At 38.0% G+C, this 24,500-nt stretch overlaps 1 protein-coding gene across 2 annotated transcripts in view; it reads right to left on the bottom strand.

Moving 5' to 3' along the window:
• Positions 1–24,500, bottom strand: part of ARHGEF3 (Rho guanine nucleotide exchange factor 3) — a 139,188-nt gene that overhangs the window by 113,257 nt on the left and 1,431 nt on the right. For both annotated transcript variants that reach the window (XM_026723740.2, XM_087923848.1), the window contains exon 2: positions 12,524–12,616. In XM_026723740.2, coding sequence (XP_026579525.2) covers positions 12,524–12,616 — 93 coding nt within the window. The remainder of the gene's footprint in view (positions 1–12,523; positions 12,617–24,500) is intronic.

The following is a 24,500-nucleotide window of genomic DNA, read 5'->3' as shown; positions in this document are numbered from 1 at the left end:
GCTACAGATGGAAAAGTGGGGTCAATCTGAGACCTCATAAACCAACGGCAGAAGATGGACCAGGTGGCATCATAGATACGGTTTGTCACAGGACGTCTAGCCACTTGTATGGTGTGAATGACCTGACTGGAAATGTGTTAGCCTCTCAGACATCACCGCTCAATTTCTATATGGCTTGGTTGAGCCATTGCGGGTCCGGATGTAGACCTGGACCTTGAGACAGCTAGACGACCGACGATGGGATCCTCCACAGCGGTTCCATTGACAGGTCCTCAGGTCTGCAAACCATGTGCGCCGTGGCCAGTAAGGAGCCACTAACAACAATTCTACCCTATCCTCCACAAGCTTCTGGATCAGTTTGGGAATCACGGGGAGGGGTGGAAATGCATATAGCAGTCCGGGAGGCCAGCAACAACGGAGGGCATTGACATCCTCTGCCCCCTGCAATGGATATTGCGAAATGAACCACAGTAGTTGGGCATTGAGGGGGGAGGCAAACAGGTCCATAACCAGTTGACCCAACCTCTGGACTGCCTCCTGAAAGATCTTTGGATCCAGGCGGCACTTGGATTGGTCGATCGTGGCCCTGCTGAGCCAGTCTGCCTGGACGTTTGCTAGTCCCGATATATGTTCCGCTTTGAAGGAGAGGAGATTGTGCTCGCCCACAGGAACAATCTTTCTGCCTCTTTCATTAATTGACTGGAATGAGTGCTCCCATTTATATGGGCCTTTGTTGTTATGTTGTCTGTTAAGACAAGGACGTGTTTGGACCAAAGCTGTGGGACGAATTTGCAGAGGGCCAGGTGGACCGGTCTCAGCTCTAACCAGTTGTGCAACTTCTCTGGGACAGTCCAAAGACCTTGCGCCATGTGTGAAAGATAGTGAGCTCCCCAATCCCACTAGGCTGGCATCTGTCATGATTGTTGATCTGTATGGATCCTTGAAGGGACAAACCCTGTTGATCGTAGAGTGTGTCCACCATCGCAAGGATTTCAGGACATTTGATGGAACTATGACATGAATTTTGGCTTTGTCTCTCCCAGAGTGCTGGTAGAGCAACAGGAACCATTGCAAGTTTTTTGTATGAAAACAAGCCCAAGGAATAATGGAAATACAAGAAATCATCTTCCCTAGTAATTGAGATAGGAGAGCTAGTTGTACCCTTTTAAGGGTTCTGATCTCCTGTGCCAGTCCCCTGATGCTCTCCTGCCTGTCTGGGGAGAGGAAGACCTTGCCTTCCACAGTATCAATAATAGCCCCTAGGTGAATCAATTTGGTAGAATATGATAAATGACTTTTCGCCCAATTGTTAGAAAAACCATGCTGTTGAAGGGTCACTAGAATAATGTGAGTATCCGTCTTGGCCTGATGGATGACGCCAGTAGCAAAATGTCATCCAAATAACACTGGAAGCGGATGGGCCTGTCTTGGAGGAATGCGGCCAGGGCAGCCAAGACCTTGGTAAAAGTCCTGGGGGCTGATGCTAGGACAAATGGGAGAGCAATGTACTCATAATGTGTGTTGTTGTAGCAGAACCTGAGAAATTTAGTGTGGGAAGGCCTAATTGGTAATGTGTAAATATGCCTCCATGAGATCTATAGAAGCACATCACCCCGTCTGATGCTAAGCAAGATGAATTGTAGAGTGGTCATTTTAAATTTTCAATAGACTAGGAATCGGTTCAGGCGTTTAAGGTCCAAAATTGCCCTCCATCCCCCTGAACTTTTCGGAACCACGAAGAGGTACAAATAAAAGCCCTGACCCTGCTGGTCAGGTGGGACAGGTTGAATGGCCCAGATCTCCAATAAGTGTCTTATAGACGTTTGCATAAGAGACCATTTCCCGGGATCCCTGGAAAGTGGGCACCTCACAAAAAAATTTGGTGGGATGGACTGGAATTCTAGAGCCAAGCTGAACCTGATAGTGTCCCTGACTCATGCATCAGAAGTAGAGGAATCCCATTGGTCGGCAAATAATTTTAGGTGGCCGCCAATGGGAATATCCTGGTGGTCCCTATTTGGGCCAGCTGAAGGCACTGGTTCCTGACCCATGAAACTGCCTCTTAGTTTGACTTCCTCGCCTATTTCTATCCCCAAATTTGGGTCTGACTGTTGCCTATATCCTGGTGGTCTCTGATATCTGGGATAATAGGGTCCCTGATAAAAGGGATGAAAGGAGCCTCTTCGAAAGGACTAGAGAGTTCTGGATTCTGATTTTCGAAAAGGAGAGGGGAGAATCTTTTTCTTGCTCCTAGTTTCAATTAGGAGGGGGTCAAGAGCGCTGCCAAATAACTTGTCCCCCGAAATGGGAGCTGAGGCAAGCCACCACTTATGTTTAGTGTCAGCTTGCCAATGTCTGTGCCAGAGTAGTCTCCTTGCTGAGACTTGAGACAATGGCCCTTGATGAAAAATTTACAGCATTAAAGGTGGCGTCCGCAGAAAATTCTGCAGCAGCAATCAACTTGGCAACGTATCGGTGTGCCCTTATATTAGAAGGTGGAATAATATCCCTCAGGTGGCAAAGCCATCTAAGGGATGACCTAGTAGAAAATATGAGGCTATGGCCGCTCTAATGGCCCATGCATCCAAAACGTGTGCCCTTCAGATAGCCAGTTCCGCCCTCTTCTCCTCAGGTTTGAGGGCTTCTTCTGCCTCTCTTGGACTAGCGGAAGAGGATGCCAGGGCAATTATCAGTTCATCCACTTCCGGAGTATTGAGGAAGTTGGAAAACTCGGGTGCCAAATTATATATTTTTTTATCATATCCTGTAGGGGCAGGGTATGATGCTGAAGCAGCCCGTTGCTTCTGTACTAGGTCAGAAAACATATGAGGAATGGGAATTACGTCCGCTTCAGTGACCGGTTGGGAGAATATTAGATCCTCTGCTTCCCCTGGAATCTCAGTTGGTTGGGGGGGAGGGTTCGCTTTGTCAAGGCGTGCTGTATTCTTAGCCTTAAACAACAAAGATTTAAATAACTGTGGGCAAAACAGTCCCGTACATACAGGTTGGTCAGGAGTGAGGCCCTCATCGTCTGACATCCCCTTCTCCAATGGGTCCACCTCTGACAAGCCCTGGTCTATGGTGAGAATTGACCCCTCTTCCATTTGTTCAATCCGATCAAATTTGTCTCCCAGGTCATGCAGGCCCTGTGGGGGCATGTCTGGGGAAATAGAGAGCCCCATTTGGGGGGGTACCTGAGGGAAATGCTGGTCCAATAAGCCTCTGAGAGGGACCCGCAGTCTGAAGCTGTGGATGGTCGTCTGGCCCAAACCACTTGTTGTACACCTACCGTTGTGCCCTTTTGAATTGCCAACTCCATCCACGACCTCATGCTGGCGGGGATTTCCTCCAGAAGTTCCTCTTACTAATGAAGGCCAGCTGCAGTGGGAGTAAATGTTGCCTCCGGGGCCCTCCTTGGGGCGGGCACATTGGATGGGGCCTCTTGAGAAACCTGTCTAGCTGTGCTGTGCCTTCTAGACAAGTCCAGGGGCGAGGGGAAAAGACTTAGGGCCTGAGCAGTGTTAGGCGGAGTCTGTGATGATGAAGCGGCCTGTTCCGTTTCCCTGGTATGCTTTTCGACTTGATTTTCTAAGGCCTGATGACGTCTGCATGCATCCTTTTCAGTTGCCTTTGAGGGCTTTTGGGGCTCCGTGGACTCATCCTGGGCCTTGGATGCTACTCTGGATCTGGAACTGTAGCCGCTTGCCATTATAGATCTTGTTATTCAAGCTCAATATTAAAGAAGATTGTGAGATATGGTGGCTGGCACACCTAGGGGCCTGCTCCCTCAAGGGGCAGGGGATCCTTGCCAATAGTTTGTCCCCCTTTATGTTTTTTTTTTTTTTTGCTATGCTCTGTAGAGGTATAGAATTATTTTATATTGTGGGAAGGTATTGAAAACTCCTTGAATCTGGGTCCGAATTAATTAACCTTCCAATTGTCCAATGAGAAGATTTAAAAAAACAAAATTTGAATTAAAAATTTTTTTGAATTAAAACCAATTCTAGAAACAATTTCAGAACGAATTCCAATTCAGCTGCAGAACACCCCCTCAGACCAGTTCCCTGAATTAAGGGGGAAAAGGTCTGCAACTGGTAACCTGCACAGGCGTTAAAACCTAATGCACACAGTTCAGCTGCTTAATTTGGGTTGCTGTGAGGCTGTGCCAACTGTCAAAAATTCCCTACCACCCAGAGAAACTGGGGGTAGGGAAGCCTGTCCCCAGGAAGGGAAACCTAGCAGGGAAAAATCTCTCACAGTCAACAATGAGAAAATGATGTAATCACCACTCAGCTGGATTAAAATGGCAGCCATCACATGGCACGATTTCGATCTACCGCCCGATCTACCACAGACAAAACCACTCAGCGGGAAGGGTACAGAAGCTCTAAGTTTCTGCCCGTAAGGTGTTCTGCAGGGGGAAGCCTCAGCCTCTGTCTGCACGCTCGTTGTTCAGAGCTGCACAAGACGATCGTAAAGAGAAGAGCTTCTCTTGTTTGCGATTTTGGAGGCTTTTCGCCTCAAGTTGAAATTGAAGCACAGCAATCAATCTCAGAGGGGTTTTACGAGCCCCGACGGCCTGGATGATGGTAAAAGAGCCATCGGGAGCTACTGGGTTTCCTCGATGACAAAGGGATTCCCCAAATGAATTTGAATACCAAACCTTGGTCTGCTAATATCTGTAATCCGAGCTCTACTTCGGCCAAAGTAGAAGCTGCCTATTCCTATGAAGGCTGAGCTAAAACTGGGGATGCTAAGGAGGAGCCCCATGGAGGAGGAGGAGCGTCCTCACAATTAAGCCCAGCCTAACTAAGAAGAGACTGAATCACCTCTCACTACTGGATGCTCTGAACAGCTCACGGGAGAACACCAGTAGGCTCACAGGTAGACCACAGCCATACAGAGATGCTGCTTGGGAGAACCTAAACTGTATCAACAGTTTAGGAAAGGGCAAGATATGGCTCCCTAGAAAATCCAACTCAATCTTTGATTAGACAGCAAAGCTAGCAGTTACAGATTATGGGCACTGTAATCCAATAAATATAGCATTTTTCAAAAGTTTAAAATACAACAACAGTATGACTTTAGTCAATTCTCTTGCTTACATACATTGCCTACCACAAATCTGATTCCATTTCCGCATATTCTCAAAATAATTTCAAAGGAATCAGAAGGAAATAAAAGCATACTAGGAACATATACTATCACTCTGCAAGGAATAAATATGGTCCTTTTGTTAATCTTAATAATGCTATTGTGGAGATGTAATATAAGATGGTTTTTAACACATCAGAAAAAAAGATTATTAATCTTACCATTGGCTGGTTCAAGTAGTTACTTATAAAATTATGCAAAAAGAAAATTGTTCGTTCATTAAATGATTGAATAGTATTTCCTGGAACTAGAAGTTATTCTTCTCACTGCTCTTGTTTAGTGTTTATGTTCAAAAATATTCCAAACAATGCAAAAAGCCCAGCTAACTAGCACAAGGCTTAATTATCTCTGCAATTCTTCTTCTCTAAAAGTTCAGATGCATAACAGATGCTTCAGTGCATTACATTTCATATGTCTGGGGCTGACTAAAACCATACACAATCTTGTTTAATACCCATGACAAATAACAGAATTTACCTCTAATAATTCAAATAATTGCAGAGAAATCACCTCAGGAATTTGTTTGAATTAATCTTTCTTCACACCTTCTTCAATATAAGCTTCTCTCTTATAGAACACCCTGGTAATGCCCTCTTAATTATCTGCTCTCCAAGGTTACTGAGATAGCATTCAGGCAGCTGGCACAGTTTCTCTTTCACAATTCTGATGCTCACAAGATGGAAAATTGTATTTGTGACTGAAACAATGTGTCAAGATGGCATCTCATCCACATTTGCTCTTTGTTAGGATGGTTAGCTTAGGTTTGTCTGGGTTTAATTCAAAATTGTAAATATCATATTGAAATAAAGAGCAGCTGGTACAATTTCTGAATCCTTGAAAACACTGAAGCTCTTTTAAATGTTCTTATGTGAGGTCATCTAACTAATTGGCAGAGCTAGGAAAACATTCAAAAAGTCCACAAAATGGCACTGAACTATCTTCATTTATTATTTGTGCATAAGAAATCATGACCAAATTAACTGTAATTGTATGATTGATGCTTACACAGGGTTATGCAAGGGTAACTATTAATATGTTGAATTACTTATGACAAAAATTAATAGGTTTAAACAAAACATGAATAGAAAAAAATATATGAGATGAATATACATCTTTGTATTTTTATATTAAAATGTTCACAGGAAAGATGCATGCTCAGGAAGAGACAAATTTGCTTATAATAGAATTATGACGAAAATTCACTTCTGCATATTATCTTCCCTACCTCATCAATTTTAAGATATGTGGATTTCAATTCTTGAAATGAAGGATGTTGAATGCTGGCTGGAGAATTCTGAAAGTTGAAGTCCACACATCTTAAAGGTTGAAAAACATTGAAGAAAACAACGTTTGAAAAAGTATGAAATAATAAGCATATCACTGCTTGTAGTTAAAATATACAGTATGTGCTTTGGAATCTCACAACCTTTTGAGGAGGCTACTAACAGAACAAACAAAAATAGATTAACAAAATAAATCTAAGCAGACAAATTTTACTGCTGTTTTTGCTGATTCAAAGGAAGGGGGGGCATTAATTTTCAATTCCAGTTTTTCCTGTTGTTCCAAGTAAGGTTTTATTAACATGAAGTAAGGATAATTATTATCCCTAATCTTCAGTCCATGTTCAGAAGGATACAAAGAGGATATTAATAGATAAAACATGATTAACAAGTTTTGAAATAATACATGAATCTTTCATCTTTTTCTCATCTAATTTGAAAACCTGTACCAATGTTTAAAGCTGTTTAAACTTCCTACAACACTGGAGCTGTTAAAGAGAGCAAAAACTACATATAAGAATATAGAGACCATGCTGGCTGGAGAATTCTGGAAGTTGAAGTCCACACAACTAGACCCAGTTGCCAAGGTTGAGAAACACTGATCTATAGTTAGTCAGGTTTCTATACATTCACTCCTAAATTGGATGCTAACTTGTACAAAGGCACTCACTGGTAAAAAGTCAGTACTATATACATCTTTATTCCATAGTTGCCTACAGGTTAACAAGACTTGGGCCTTGTACACATGACCCTCGCAATGGGATAATCAAGTTATTCTAGTTCAATCAAGAGAAATAAGAATAGTAAGCAGAGGATGGAAAAATAATCAAGGAGAGAACCAACCTAGAACTGAGGAGAAATTTCCTAAAAGTTAGAATTAATCAGTGGAACGACTTACCTCCAGAAGTTGTAGGTTCTCTAAGGTTTTTAAGAAGATTGGACAATCATTTGTCTGAAATGATATAGGGTTTCCTGCTTGAGCAGGGGAATGGACTAGAAGATCTTTCCAACTCTGTTATTGTTTCTGTTAATAAATCTGATAGTAAAAGCTCCACAACACAGTCTCATCTTAAACCATATTGATATTTGTAGCACCAAATTAATAATTAATGGATATTAAACCAAAATAAAGATTTATTACTTTAGCCACTTGTTAATATGATATAATCCAGACTTTTTACATAACTAATAAATAATATTCATGTTAGTCATACTGTTTATTTAAAAAAGAACTCTCAGTTGGCAATGGAGTTAGTTGAATTTGTGATGACAGTTTTCTTGCTGGTTAAAGGGATACTTCCTCTTTTTATCACATCTCTATTGGCAAGCAAAACACTGATTTTATCTTTAATTTATAGTGTTAAATTATTGGTATAGTGCTAAATTATTGGGCAAAACTTGAAAAGGCAAAGAAAATAAGTCACTCTTGTCTTTTTCTATAAGAAGCTTCACAAGTAAGCTAAAAGACAGCTGAGTTAAATCACAAGCAGAAGTAAACCAGAAAGTTGGATAGTGTTTATCACTTTAAAAGCTGTTTTTCATGATTTACAGAATTTTGGAATGGACCAATTAATGTGAATAAAAACCTTCATGAATTGTGTGAATCAGAGCATATTGGAGCTGAAGAAGATACTTCATGCTTTAAATTAGAAAAGGCAAAGTAAAAACTGAATCATTGATTTGTCAAAACATGAATTACTCGGCTTTAAAATAAACATGCCATGGATGTTAAAGCAATGCTGAAATCAAATAAAGATGTTCACAATGAAGGATTTATTATATAGGAATAATTTATGGTTTTTAAACATTCCATTTAACATTGAGGAGAATTATTAGTAGCAATCTTTATAGAAACATATATGAGAGGGGGAGGTTATTATAGCTGGAATACAACTTGAAGTTGAAACTAATTGTATGGATTTTCATTTCTACTCAATTCAAAATTCCAATCCAATTGTTGATTTTTATGAGCTATAGTGTAGATCTTTTCCTGAATTTATCTTAGTGGCATGGATTTTTATAATGGAATACAAAGAATATATATATTTCCAGATTTACCTTCTCTTCGCTAGCTGTTTAGAAGTAGAAGAAATTCTATAAAGCTTGTTTGGCAACCACATAAGTGAAGAGTTTTCCTTCTAAAATTGTTTTATTTATCGCTGGGTATTAGGATAGATAAGGTTGTTTGTTAATTTAAATACCACTGTGGAATTTATTGTTCTGAGTTCATCTAAACCAAAATTCTTTCCTTCCTTCCTTCCTTCCTTCCTTCCTTATTTGTATAGGCATCTGAGCTTCATTGAGCCACATATTACTGTGATTTGAAGGTTGTGAAAGATTCTGATGAAGTAACCTATCATCTAATTTCCTTTTTCAGTGTTGGTACTAAAATATTGATAGCAACCATGTCATTCAGACTATAGGTGATATTACTTCAATTGCAATATGCAGTCCGATTTCATTTTCCTGCCTTTGCCCTTGGTAATTATTCAAATACACTCATCACTATTTCTTCTAAGTTAATGTTTGTTCAAATTTGTTAAGTGTACACAATGCACACAATATAACTGCACTGCAATTATTTTGAAGTCAACTGCTATTTATTTTTCAAGTCAACTGCTATTTATTTTTCAAGTCAACTGCTATTTATTTTTCACAGAATTGGTTCAGCCTTCTATAACAGTTCCATTTAGATTAGATTAACAGAGTTGGAAGGGACCTTATAGGTCATCTTAGTACAACCTCCCACCCAAGCAGGAGACTCTGCACCATTTCTGACAAATGGCAGTTCAATCTCTTCTTGAAAGTCTCCAGGGATGAAGCTCCCACAACTTCTGAAGGCAAGCTGTTCCATTAGTTGATTGTTCTCACTGTCAGAAAATTTCTCCTTATTTCCAGGTTAAATCACTCCTTGTTCAGTTTCCATCCATTATTCCTTGTCTGGCCTACTGGTGCTTTAGAAAATAGCTTGACCACTTCCTCTCTTTGGTAGCCCCTCAAATATTGGAACACTACTATCATGTCTCTCCTGGTCCTTCTCTTCACTAGACTAGCCATGCCCAGTTCCTGCAACCGTTCATTGTATGCTTTAGTCTCCAGTACCCTAATCATCCTGGTTGCTCTTCTCTCCATTCTTTCTAGAGTCTCAACATCTTTTTTATAGTGTGGTGACCAAAACTGGATGCAGTACTCTAGGTGTAGTCTTACTAAAGCTTCATAGAGTGGTATTAGTACCTCACTTGATCTTGATTGTATCTCTCTGTTAATGCAATTTAGGATTGCATTGGCTTTTTTGGCTGCTGCTGCACACTGCTGGCTCATATTTAGCTGGCTGACCACTGAGATTCCAAGATCCCTCTCACAGTTACTGCTATTAAGCCTGGTTTCACCCAATCTATACGTATGCGTTTGGTTTTTCTTGCACAAGCATAGGACTTTTCTCTACATTGAATTTCAGTTCCTCATGTAGCCCTTTGGCAAAATTAATTGCCCACTCCTAGACTAAACGAATTCAATTGTTAGATGGCACACTGAATGGGCAACCTTGTCAGACTAGAGGTGAAGAGAAGTCCTGAATCCAAACCACAAAGATTTCAGAGATCAGGGAACAGACCTGTTTTACTGGAGCAGAGGGGAAGCAGAAAGTCTACATGAAGAATAAGCTTCATGAAAAGAGGAAAACTATGTGTCTTCATACTAACAGTGAGATAAGTGCTAAACCTTGGTTCAGAAATCAATAAGTACTAAGCAAAAGTGCTCCTAACACTTTAAAGGTTATACTTGGGAGTCCCAACATTAGTCAGGACCACCTACTGAGGAAACTGACATTTTTAATCAGATTCCTTTAAGATATTTTAGTCTGCTTTGTGGAGTCTTGTATTTTGTGTGTATCAATTATTTCAAGGGATTTGCCTCTTTTTTATCAGAAGTTTATTCAACCTTCTGCAAATACAATGCTTATATGTTTTTGCTTCATCTAATCTATCTGAACCGCAGATACTGTATTGCTCATCTGAATCTGGATCCAATGTCCTTATAGCATTCTATGAGAGGCTTGTGTATGATGTGCCATTTGTGATCTTATTGGTGCTTCATTATTTCTTCCACTCAGTTGTAAGGACTACCTCAAACCAGAAGATTTACTTTTATAGTTTTTAATAAAGTTAATTCTTAAATAATAATGGTGCTTGTTTCAACCTGTCAACAGGAGGCAGGGCTGTTGCACTCTGACCACACCAAGTTCCTAGGATTGGAAGTGAGTTTAGCTGCCCTTATTTATCATTATCAGCACTATCAATACTATCATGCCTAGTTTATTTGCAAGAAAACTTCATCTTTTATGCAAATCAATGTTAAAGGAAGAGCCAAGGCAAAGCTTTTCCTTCCTCCTGGAATGTGAGTGCTTGCACCAGAAAGTACTACATAGGCAATAAGCAAAAGCTATAACAAGCCCTGCATGAATGGGGTCCAGATCCTATTGAATACAGCAAAGTGTTAAATTAGATAATTTACCTTCTAACTCTACAGTTCTATGATTCTGCAATTTCTATGATTCTGCAATTTAACTGTCATCATACATCCATCGAATTAAACCCTAACACATAAATGTGTGATACTTCAAAAGGATAAGAATCAAATTCAGGTGAGTCATATTTTGGTTTAATAAAAGATTTAAAACTTTATGAGGTTTCTAACTATAATTATCTGATCCACAGGCAAAATTAAAAGTAGCTCATTATATCTATGCAAAACATCTGGAAAAAATATTAGTAATAGCACTGTTAATGTAATCAACATTAAAACAAATCCTTTTTGATCATTTATTTAATCAGAATTATTGTATATCTATTTTATTACAGGTAGACCTTGACTTAACACCACAATTGGGACCAAAATTTCTGTTGGTAAGCAAGGTGATTAAGTGAATTGCGCCCAATTTTATGATCTTTTTTGCCATGGTTGTTAAGCAAATCACTTCAGTTAATTGATTGTTTGGACATGAAGTGAATCTGACCTCCTCCACTGAATTTCCTTGTTTGGAAACTAGTAGGAAAGGTGATCACATGACCTCAGGATGTTGCAGTTGTTGTACATACATGCTGACGTGTTTAAATTTTTATTCTGTGACCATGGGAATGCTGCAATAGTTGTAAATGTGAAGATTGGTTACAGGTAGTCCTCGATTTACAACAGTTCATTTAGTGACTATTTGAAGTTACAACAGCAGTGAAAAAACTGACTTATGACCATTTTTCACTTATGACCGCATCCCCATCGTCACATGATTTACATTTGGATGCTGGTTCATGTTTATGTCGCTTGCATATCCCAGGCGTCATGTGATCATCCTTTGCAACCTTCTGACAAGCAAAGTCAATGGGGAATCCAGATTCACTTAAAAACTGTGTTACTAACTTAACAACTGCAGAGATTCACTTAACAAATGTGGCAAGGAAAGTCATAAAATGGGATAAAACTCACTTAACAAATTTCTCACTTAGCAACATAAATTTTGGGCTCAATTGTGGTTTTAAGTTGAGGACTACCTATACAAGTGACTGTTTTCAGTGTCATTATAACAGTCTCTAATTGAATGGTTATAAATTGCGGAGTACCTATATGAATTTCTGCTTACGTCATAACTGATTGATTGACTAAGTGTTTTTTTTCTCTTGTACAGGAATATGAGTTTATGTTTAAAAGAAAGTGACTTAAAATTTTAAATTACTCAGTTTGACAGGTATCTCTGCCTTCTTTCTTGAGGACAAATTCTTGACTTCTTTCTCTTCATTTCATATGTATATATTTTTCTTTTTCCAAGTTTCATTCAGTAATTCATGTTCAGTACTATTTAGTTCTCTCACATTTCAACTTGTAATCTTGTACTTCCTATGGTTGTCTCCATGTGGAACCACAAAAACTGAATTCCACTGCCCATCATGCCTTTGATCAGTCAAAATCTTTACATAATTTTAACACCAAAATAAAAACTGCCTGTTTCTAATCTAACTTAGAATTGCACTTAATTTTCTCATTCTTTTCTTTATTTTAATGTTAATTAAAAACTAAAATCTAAAATATTGACTTACCATGTTGTGTCTTCCTCCATTCCCCTTTTGGCACAGTGGGGTATTTCTCTAGGACTGTTTATACAGTTTGTGGGTCTGCTTGCATTCATTCCCCTTAAAAAAAATAGAAGTCTCTGTTGAACATTTATAGGGAAAATAACCTGACAAATTACAAAAATGCAAGCAGAAATGAAATGAGCACAAAATTTACTGTAGTTTACTGATAAAAAGCATCATTATAACCACAAGAAAACAAGAAAACTACTGGGTAAGTATATTCATACTTAGCACTTGCTTTGATATGTTCTTTATAAAACCTGTCAAATAACTTTTAGATGTTTCTTTATAAATGAAATATTATAGATTGCTATGTGGCCTGGAAAAAATTGATATTGATCATTTAAAATGATGTGTGTTATTGATTTGATTTATTTTATTTCTAAAGCCGCAAATCCCAACAAATGAATTTTGGCATCTTGTTGGATTAGCCTACAAGATCACATACAGGTAATCCTCAACTTACAACCATTTATTTAGTGACTATTGAAAGTTATAATGGCACTGAAAAAAAAGTGACTTATGACTGGTCCTCACACTTATGTCTGGGACAGCATCCCATGGTCATGTGATCAAAATTGGTAGCTGCCATATATTTCTGACAGCTGAAGTCCCAGGATCATGTAATTGCCATTGGCAACTTTCCCAGCCAGCCTTCAACATAGCAAAGTCAACAAAGGAAGCTAGATTCCCTTATCAATTGGTTGATTCATTTAATGACCATAGTGATTCTCTTAACGACTACGGCAAAAACGTAATAAAACTGGGCATGATTCATTTAACCATTACCTCACTCAGCAATGAATTTCCAGTCCCAATTATGGTCATAAGTCAAGAACTAAATAAATTTAGAGAAGATACAGATGCAAGTATTTCCAGAGTTGAATACTGTATTACTATTAATTTCCTGAGACACAGTAGTTTGAAATATGACTAAATGGTTTAATTTAATGTGGGATTATGTTTTATAAATACAACAAATCCTCTGCTTTACAACAAATATAAAACATTCATCTCAATATTTGATTCTCAATATTGAGAATAACAGATAACAGATAATCAGAGTTGGAAGGGACCTTGTAGGTCATCTAGAACAACCCCCCACCCAAGCGGGAGACCCTACATCATTTCTGACAGATGGTAGTCCAATCTCTTCTTGAAAGTCTCAAGTGATGGCACTCTCACAACTTCCGAGGGCAAGGTGTTCCATTGGTTGATTGTTCTCACTGTCAGAAAGTTTCTCCTTATTTCCAGGTTAAATATCTCCTTGTTCAGTTTCCATCCATTATTCCTTGTCTGCCCTACAGGAGCTTTAGAAAATAGCTTGACCCCTTCCTCTCTGTGGCAGCCTCTCAAATATTGGAAGACTGCTATCATGTCTCCTCTGGTCCTTCTCTTCACTAGACTAGCCAAGCCCAGTTCCTGTAACCGTTCTTCATATGCCTTAGTTTCCAGTACCCTAATCATCCTGGTTGCTCTTATCTGTACTTTTTCTAGAGTCTCAACATCTTTTTTATAATGTGGTAAACAAAACTGGATGCAATACTCTAGGTATGATCTTACTAAGGCTTTATAAAGTGGTATTACTATCTCCCTTGATCTTGATTGTATCCCACTGTTAATACAATTTAGGATTGCATTAGCTTTTTTGGCAGCTGCTGCACGCTGCTGGCTCATATTTAGCTGGTTGTCCACTAAGACTCCAAGATCCCTCTCACAGTTACTGCTATTGAGCCTAGTTTCATCCAGTCTTTTGGGGTTTTTTGCCTAAGTGTAGGACTTTACTTTTCTCTACATTGAATTTCATTTTGTTAGATACGGCCCAGTGTTCTAGTCTGTCAAGATCCATCTGGATCTTGAGCCTATCTTCTTGGGTGTTAGCTATTCCTGCCAACTTAGTATCATCTGCAAATTTGTAAGTTCCCCTTCTATTCCCTCATCTAGGTCGTTAATGAAGATATTGAAGAGTACTGGGTCTAAGACAGAACCTTGTGGCACCCCACTGCTTACTTCCGGCCATGTAGACTTAGACCCATTAACGACTACTCATTGAGTACACTTAGTCAGCCAGTTGCGAGTCCATCTAGTGGTGGTGCTATCTATTCCACTTTTTTCTAGCTTACTAAGAAGTAGGTTGTGGTCTACTTTGTCAAATGCCTTGCTGAAATCTAAATATATTATGTCCACAGTATTTCGCTGATCTCCTAATTTAGTTACTATGTTGAAGAATGAAATAAGATTTGTTTGGCATGATATGTTTTTAACAACCCCGTGATGACTGCTAGTTTATTACTTTACTTGTTTCTAGATGTTGGCAGGTCTGTTTTTTTATTATCTTTTCCAGTATCTTCCCGAGTATTGATGTTAGGCTGATTTGTCTATAGTTTCCTGGGTCTGTTTTTTTTCCGTTTTTGAAGATGGGATATCAGCTCTTTTCCAGTCCTCTAGTAGTTCCCCGATGCTCCAGGATTTTTGAAAGATATGGTGCAGTGGTTCTGAGATGACCTCTGCCAGCTCCTTTAAAAGTCTGGGATGTAATCCATCAGGCCCCAGTGATTTGTGTTCATCAAGATCAGACAGGTGTTCTTTTACTATTTTTTTTACTTATTTTAACTTTTATTTCTGGTCTGTCTTTTACAGTTATGTTTTTGGTGGGTTGAGCTATAATTTCTTTTTGCGTGAAGACCGGTGCAAAGAATGAGTTTTCTGCTTTCTCTCTGTTGCCTGCTACTTCCTTACCATCTTCTCTCTTTAGTGGACCAACTGTTTCCTAGATTTTCTTCTTGTTATTTATAAGTTAGAAGAAACTTTTTTATTATCTTTGACTTTTGTTGCAAGCCTTTGTTCATTCTGAGCCTATCTGCAGATATTCTGCCTTAATTGTATGTCCTTCTTTCCATTTTTTGTACTTGTCATTTTTTTAATTTCAATTTGCCAGAGAGATCTTTGTGCAGCCATGCTGGTTTCTTCTTGGATTTCCTTTTTTTCTTTCTCAGTGGAATTGTGCTGGTTTGGGCTTCTCTGATAGTACTTTTCAGAATTTCCCAAGATTCTTGAGTTGTTTTCCCCTTTAGGATTTTCATCCATGGAATCTTTCCCAAGTTCTCTCTGAGTTTATTAAAATCAGCTCTTTTAAAACCCGAGATTCTGGTGTCTTCTATTGCTAGTGGTTGTGTTATGATGAACATAGTCACTCTCACCCAAGGTTCTTGCAGTTTCAACTCCCTCTATCACTTCTTCTCTGTTTGTAAGAATTAAGTCCAGTATGGCTGTCCCTCTAGTTCCATCCGCTACCTTTTGGACAGCAAAGTTGTCAGCTAGGTTGGTTAGGAACTTATTTGATTTCTCACTTGGTGCAGAGTTCTATTTATTTATGTATAAAAAGTATATAGTCACCCAGCTTTATGCAACATAAACCTAGGCAACTTATGAATAATATGGTGGGTTGATTTCCACTTGCTGTTATTCAACAATACAATATTTCTTCAACTTCAGTATCCATCTCTGTATTAATTCTTTACTTATTCGTGAAATGTATAGGCTGCCACAATCATTCATGATTCCTATCTTACAAAATAAAGCACAAAGCATGAAAGCACAAAGATCACAAGTGGTGGTGGGGGAGAATCTGGAGAAACAATGCCAATTTTTAAAATACACTGATACATATATATACACACGGAAGTACATCATACATTCTAACCCAAAGACAGGGGAAACAACCAGGTCTTGAGGGATTGTTTAAATAAGGTCAAAATGGGGTCACATGAATCTAAGGGAAAATACAGGTCCAGAGGGAAAGTACTGTTTTAGCAAGAACTGGACTTACGTAATTCAGACTGCAATCTGTCTCTAAGGTATCAGAAGGCAGTTTTCCTACTTTCCTGACTGAATTAGCTGACCAGAAAGTAACTTTGCAAGCAATTTGCACTTGCAGGTACTTTTCTGGATGTAACTAATCTAATCAGTGAAGGAAGCAGCTACAGTGTACTGCTTAATCTGTAAAAGAGGTACATAAACAAATAGGCTTATGTTCCTGGCACTGTTAATAAAAACAATTCTGGTTCCTAGCAGTTTCACAAGCGTCTGTCTTTGTTGTTATGGCTACTTGAGCCAAACTGTTAGAATAAACATCAAAGAAAAAGATGCAAGGTAAATGTGAAAACAGGACCAGCCTATCTGATTACTTTTGGAATAGTTGCATATATAGATGGACTTTAATAGGATTTATTCCTAAATGCAAATGGAACTGGATAATAAAACAATATAAATTCAATTAGCTGCCATGAAAAACAAAACAGTATTCCCCATTTTTGAATGTTATTGTTTGCTTCATTTGCCAGCAGCCTTTCATGCAACTATAATTACGAAAGGAGAGACTGAAATAAACCTCTAAATTATGAATATTAACTTTGGGAAATTTCAGATCCAAAAGGCAAGTTTGGAGACGTATCTTTTACAATCATACTGGATTAAACCCACCCACCCACCCAAATATTGTGTGCATGTCTGTGTGTATATATATACAGTATATCAATTGTCATATATTGTGGGATTACACCAAACAATTCCAATAGGACAAAGGAGAAAAGTGGGTTTTGTTCCAGATAACTGACATGAAGTCTCTGCAGGCTTTTGACTTCTGCCATACCACTGGTCTTTCCATTTCTAACATCCAATGTATTATAAAATGCAACATGCACCTACATATCATCTTTACCATCTGCAAATCTAAGCTGCTTTCAGGCCAATGACTATATGCTTGTGGGCTGCAGGGTGTAGAGATTTTCTTTTCAGCTTTTTTTTTTAATGTATTGCTTTATCATAGTCTGATGTTCAAACTACCTGACAGCTGATCACAAATAATTGGTGAACCAATGAATGCTCACTTTTGTGGTTTCAAATAGTCAACTACTTACTGAATATACTGCTTTCGAAGGTTACCATGTATCATGAATTAAGAGCCCTTCCCTCTTCTAAAAAAAGAAGCAAGTAAATTTCTAGCATCCCCATATAGAATCCCGATTTCTGTTCACATGTGGTTGTAAATATCAGATTGATGCTTTGCAAAATATTTCTCGCAATAGGCTGCTTTGTAGCAATTGTAGGAGAAATTGGCTTTTAACTTGTTAAATATTAACTGAGAAGCTTCAAAAGTCTTCTGGGTTTCTGCCAGATTCGTGTTACAAAAAGCATTTTAGCAAGACCTGCAAGGGTGTTGCAGGGCAGCAAATCCCAGGAGAGTACCATGCCAGCAGAAATGTATCTGCTGATTTTTTTCCCTTAGTTGGGTAACATAGATGCTACAAAGGAACTATGAAAAATAGCAGTTGGCAGGCAGAATCTCCAATGGGAAATAAAACTACCCATGGATGTAAGATAAACTTGCTGAAATGTAAATTTCATCCTTTTTATTTGAAGCAAAGGAGAGGAAAGCAAGTGGCTTTTCCAGTGTGGCAAAGAGAAGGAACTTAGAGAAATGTGTGTTTCAGCAGCATTATGCAGGCAGCCTATGAAGTTCAAGAGGAAGTGAAAAAACAAAATACGAAAACTTAAAAAGTTGAAATGTAGTATATTTCTAATTAATGTTAAAGGTAAGGAGAGAAAAAAGAATCTTGCTGATATGAGGCATTGGGAAAAATAGCATTCTTCTACAAATTAATCTTCCCCAGCCAGCACAAATTGCCTTTGTTTGTATTTCTGAATGTGTGCCAGGACAGTTGGTGTTACCATATTATGCCCCAAAGCTGTGCAAAGTAGAAAGAATTAGACTCAAAAGCAGCATTTAGAACTTAACTTCATAATTTATACACTATTAACCTTTAACTTCATACTATTATACACTACTAGCATTTAACTTTATAATATACACTATTCACCTTTAAAACTGTAAAGGTTAAGTCAGATTTGTTTCTAACTCTTTTAAACAATATTGTAAGAATTTTTGTAAGATATCCATCTTTTTAAAAGGATTGTGTAAGTCTAAAGTATATTTTTTTTGCATACTAGCTGGGGAATTTTGGGACTTGGTATCCACACATCTTAATGTTGCTATAGGTGAGAAGCACAAGTCTACAAAGTATTTGATATTTACTAATAGTGCAGGATTGTTCAATCTCCCATTTCTCAAACTATACAACATACAATGCTAATATTAGTTACTGTGAAAAGAATAATGGGATATACAAGAAAGCCCCTTTCTATTGTAGCACCTTCCCTCTTGAAAAGCATAGCCCCACAATCTATGTTGCACAAGCTGAAATAAAACCACTGCTGCTGGACTTGATGACAATTGTAAGAGGGAAAGGCAATTTTGATAAGCTTTTCAGTTCAGCAGAACAAAATAAAAAGAATCCTCTTGCACAAAGAAAAGGCAGGAAAGAGATGATCCGAAAAGCGTTACTAGTGGAAAGAGGCTGACACAACCTGCTTTGGATCTCTACATTTTTCAGCTATTTCAAAAGGCAACCTGACAGGGATTATTTGCTTCAGCATCTGCCTAGAGATGCAGGAGGATTTTCTGACTTCACAATGGATTCTGAATCAGAAGACAAGGCTTTGCAATTTATTTTAATTCATTCCATTCGCATGTTGTAAAAAGTACTTTCAGGATTTTTGTTGTGGGTTATTAAAACAAAACCAGGAATAGGTAACATAGTGCTCAAATGCTCCAAGGACCACTGTGTTCATAACCCCTCTCCGTTTGTCTATAAATTTAATTGTTTGTTTAAATTTATTGTTCACCCAACTCCAATGGATTCTGAGCAGTGTATAAAAAAACCTTTTTTAAAAAAAAGCTTTAAAACACTGAATCCTAGAGGTAGCGCTGATTAAAGAAATCTTTAAAGAAAAACAGCAATACAAAAAAGGGGTCACTGAACAAATAATAAACCACAGCCCCAAATCTGGGACCAAAGCCAGATTTTTAAGGCTTTCTGGAACCCCAGGCGAGAGGGTGCCATTCTAATTGTGGGGATGCTCTTCCAGAAGACAGTGGCTGCAACGAAGAAGGTACACTTCCTCAGTCCCACAAGATGGCAATGTTTAATGGAGGGGATCTGGAACACACTCACTCTTCTGGATCATATAGGCAGGCATAAGTAGTCAAAGACAAGCAATCTCTCAGATCCCTAGGTCCTATTCTATTCAGGGCTTTATAAGCAACAACCAGCACTTGAATTGCACTCAGAAACCAACTAGCAATCAATACAGTTTGCATAGCCAATGTGAGAGACGAACACCAAAGAGGCACGCAGTATTGCTTATGTTGTTGTGCCAGCTGTAGCTTCTGGGAGTTCTTCAAGGGCATATGTTTGAGAATGTTGTCCAAAAATGATATAGCTAGACTTTAATGCAACCCCATTATTTTTAGGTTTATAAACAGGGAAGGGCCACTCGGTGTATTCCAGCAATATAATGTTTCAATTCAAAGGCATGGGGGGGAAAAAAGGGAAACATTATTATGGAAAACCAGTAAACATAATGTAGAAGCACCTATAATCATGCAAAAAGCTAAAGATTTTTTTTAACACGTGGATAGATCAATATTTTATTTTCATTTTAAAATATATAAAGAGAAAATTTATGTAACTGAACAAAAATAATCTATGAAAAACTGACTGCAATTTCTCCCACAAAACAGTAACAGATATAGCATTTCCTTTTGTGGGAAAAAATAAGCCCATTCTTGGTTCTAATAGCTGGCATTGGTCCCTTTCACAGAAACAACCTCAAGGTCTAATTTGTGCAGCTTCTTTCTAATGGTAGACTCATGCACTTTGACCTTAGTCATGGTGAGACAGACATCCATAACCTTCTTTCTTAACGCCTCAGAGAGCAATTTCAATCTAGTTCTGGTGTAGTTCTAGTTCTACACACATTAGCAACAAAGATAAAATCAAACTAAATATCTTATGCTTCAATAGGACAGGTTCATCCCAGATCCTCTCTAATGATGTTATAATAATCTGCATCCAATCTGGTTCACCCAGTTCTAATTTTAACTATTTGAGATATCAATAAATATAGGAATTTACTTTTTCCATATGTGAAATTTCTGAATATTTTTATTTAAATTACAGAATGAACAATGCATGATTTTTGCTACATTATATCCCCTTTATCTATCAATATTGTTGAATTAGAGATCAAGGATATCTATGTTGAAATATATTGAAAAAAATATCAATAAGATATTTACTGTTTCACATGACTCATATTCCCTTATGTAGGAAGACTAGTTAAACCATAATCCAGTGGTGGGATTCAAATTGTTTTACCATCGGTTCAGTGGGCATGGCTTGGTGGGCGTGCTTTGCCTAATGCCAGTGCACAGCTTTTCCCATACCAGCTGAGACTGCAGTGCCAATCAGCTGAGAGGATAAAGAAGAGAAAAGCACAGGGGTGGGTGGGAGGGCCGATCCTGCCCTTTTCTCTTCTTTTTCCTCTCATCTGATTGGATTCTTTTCCCCTCCTCTCAGGGCTTTTTTTTAATACCGGTTTAACCAAACTGGTCCGAACCAGTAGCATACCATCACTGCCATAATCCTCAACTAAAGTTTGGAGTGTACTTAAATATGTTAGTGATATCTGCCCTTAACTCAATTTCTAGCATAACCAACACCAAGAAAAAGATCTTCCTTTTCTGATATTAAAAGAAGTAATTGTAGAAAAACCAATCAATTACTATTTTCAGAATAATTAATAAATAAGCAATTTCAGAAGGAATCAAAGCAAAAGGTTATTTTAAGACTTATTTTGATTTAGATACAAAAACTGTGAAGTAATCCATTCATTTCTCATTCAGAATTCTAACCGTATATTGCCAAATTCATAGCGTCTGGTGAAACTCAGCGAACTTTCACTTATCTTGCAAAATCAATCAGGTCAGACCTCATTAGACTTTGGATTGGAGACCCCTTGGAAATCCCAAGGCTGTAACTAGACTGGGAAGCTGAGATAAACATGTCAGAATAAGGCAATGGCAAACCACTTCCATGTCCTGGCGAAGAAAACAAAATGGACTATGTAGTCGCCAGGAGTGAAGCTCAACTTAGCTCAAAGGACATTTACTTCTTTATTGCCAATATAATATTGTATTAAGAAATGCACTCATTGGGGACCTGAATTATGAAGTTTCACTATACAATCATGAAGCCTTGCTGGCCGTAAATCCCATTATTGATTGTTTCCAGATGATCAACTCCTGACCTAATGTTGCCATTCAAAAGGCATTTTGCAGGAAAGGCACTCTGCAGCATCAGACTGAGTCCTGCACATTCCAGTGGCATACTTAAGTCTACCATTGGCATCATTGTTACTTGTGGAGAAGATGGGAAGATTACCAAACAACTGACCAGCATCCAAGCCTCTAGGTTTTGCCACACTAACATCTCATCAATACAGACTTCTTATATGGTTGATCTTTTTCAGTTACTAGTAACTTCTATATCTACCCTGCCATGTGACAGAAATTTACTATTTATTGTTTTTTCTGGATTCTGGATTTTTCAGTATACTGTTTATTACTGGAAACAGAAACTGTACACCAAATGAAACAAATGTGTGAATTCTGTTAGTCAGATACAATATGTATATTAGTGTCTATACATTTATATTTAAGTTTTGTTGGATTTACAGTACAGTATATTCCACCTTTAAGGTGCTGTGCATAGTATTCTTTCCTCCATTTTTTCTCTACAACAACCCTGTCAGATAAGTTGGGCTAAGGGACACTCACTGACCAAAGTCATCCAGTGAACTTTCATTAAGTTAGGAGGAAAAAATACCCAAATATCCATTGATCAGAAAACACCTTAAAGCTTGAGATTCATATGTGTATGTGTGTGTCTATATACATATATACAAGGCAAGCAGGCAGCCAAGACTAATTTCATGTATGACTTCTAGATTATCATCTTCTAAATTAAGATTGTATAAAAGTAATTTAGAGTGCATTCTACATTGGATCTCCTTTAACTCTGGGTCCCCATTTTCAGATGCAGTTGTTGCTTGATTGAAACTATTGTTATAATGTGCTAAAGTGTCATATACCAATGCAAAGTGTTATCATTGCAGAAAAAATTGAAGGATGTTGAAGATCATGTGTTTTATTAACTGAACTTGTAAGAACACTATATGCTACACAGTTCTGCAATCTGGGAAAAGTTGATGGCTGCTTTAGGTTTCTTTTTTAAAAAACACGACAAAAGCATATATGAGAAGGTATATGGATTTTTAAAAAAGATTGTAGTTTTTAATTACTTACATGCTGAAAATTAAGCTTAAAGAAAAGTGACAGCTGACCCTCATAACAAATGTCTGTCTGCAAATGTCGTCTTCAAACATAAAGTGAACATGGGAAGAAAATGTTACAAAACCAGTTCTGCTACTGTAAACTAAAGATACTTCCACTGATACGAATTACAGTACCACTTAATTAGAATATGCATTATTCAGCAGTACATGGAAATTGCACTCAAAGATAAAATTCCTATGATCACAATCAGAGGGGGATATATTTAAAAATAAACTAACACATGCCATATTTCTCAATGTCTTGGAATTCACTACTGTATCTATTTTACTTCAATTTTGTCAGCACTCAATTATAATTTGCAGATAACCCTTTAGAATGCTGATAGGTTATATCTGCACATATTTTTTGCTAGGAAGAAGAAATAAGAGAATATCAGTAGCACTTAGACTTTATATACAGGCCCATAGTGCTTTATAGCCCTCTCTCTGTGTCAGAATATTTCTCCTAACAATCTGGGTATTTCATTTTACAACCTCAGAAGGATGGAAGCCCGAGTCAACCTTCAACCAGTCAGGATCAAACTGCAGACCAGTGGTCTCCAACCAGTGGGCGGGGGACCACTGGTGGTCTGTGAGAAAATGTTGGTAGTCCACAGAGAAATGTCACCCCCAAAGCACCCCCCAAAGCAATTAATCCAGGCTGCACAGGAACACAATGCTGCACTGCCCAAATAGTATATATTTTGGTAAAAAAACAAATTATGATTGAGATTTATTACAACTGATCAGTGGATTGTGGTGCACAAGTTGTCACATAACCAATGGCTATTTTATTACGTTATTATACTAAGTGCTCTACAGAACAATCACAAACTTGGATTCTTCCAGAATGGGGCATAAATTCTTGGCATTTTTATTAATGTTTAATTGCAAATATCTTTGTATTGAAAAGTTCTGAATGCTACTTTCAGTTCTTTGGAAATATTATTATAGATCAGATGTGGACAAGATTTGTTGGTTAGAGTCCACATTTAATGTTGAAGGAGGCTGATAGCTAGAGAGTGCAATTGTTATACAAGATGAATGGAGCTGCATCACACACATTGGAACAGACAGGATTTTTCTGAGTTGGAATTTACTCTTTTTAAGGCTGAATTAAGCCTACATACATTTAGATGAAGTTCTCCTGGCTTACAGAGATCAGTACCAAAATAAAGTTCACATTTTTGGCAGAAGTTTCAGCAAGGCTTCCTCAATTCGACAGCATAGAAATGAAGACTGTTTTGCAATATTTACAGTCTGTGTGGAATTTGAATTCTTTGGGGTTAGTAACTGTAGACTTCTTGGAAAGTATTAGTTTGATCGCTGGTTGGGAATCTAGTTCTATTCTTATTAAGCCTATTTTTCATTCCAAAAGGATGGGAGATCATTTTAGCATTGCATCAAGATGACAGTTTGCAATGGTACAATTGAAGGGGACTCCAGGGCCTGCAGTTGTGGTGCTGCATGCTTATCCTTCTTATAACTAGATATCTGGGTAGATGTGAGACAGAACAAAATTCCAAGAGTTTTTGACTCTGGCCACCCAATTCACAAGATTGTGTTCATATAAATTCTATTCTACTGCCATTTTCAGCATGTTATAGTTATCAAGATAACTAGCATTATTCTAATTTAAAAGACA

This window comes from Pseudonaja textilis, chromosome 2, assembly GCF_049901715.1.
Source record: "Pseudonaja textilis isolate UNSWEBS1 chromosome 2, rPseTex1.2, whole genome shotgun sequence".
NCBI lineage: Eukaryota > Metazoa > Chordata > Lepidosauria > Squamata > Elapidae > Pseudonaja > Pseudonaja textilis.
Note: the sequence above shows the minus strand (reverse complement) of the source record. Positions and strands in the feature narration are given on the sequence as shown.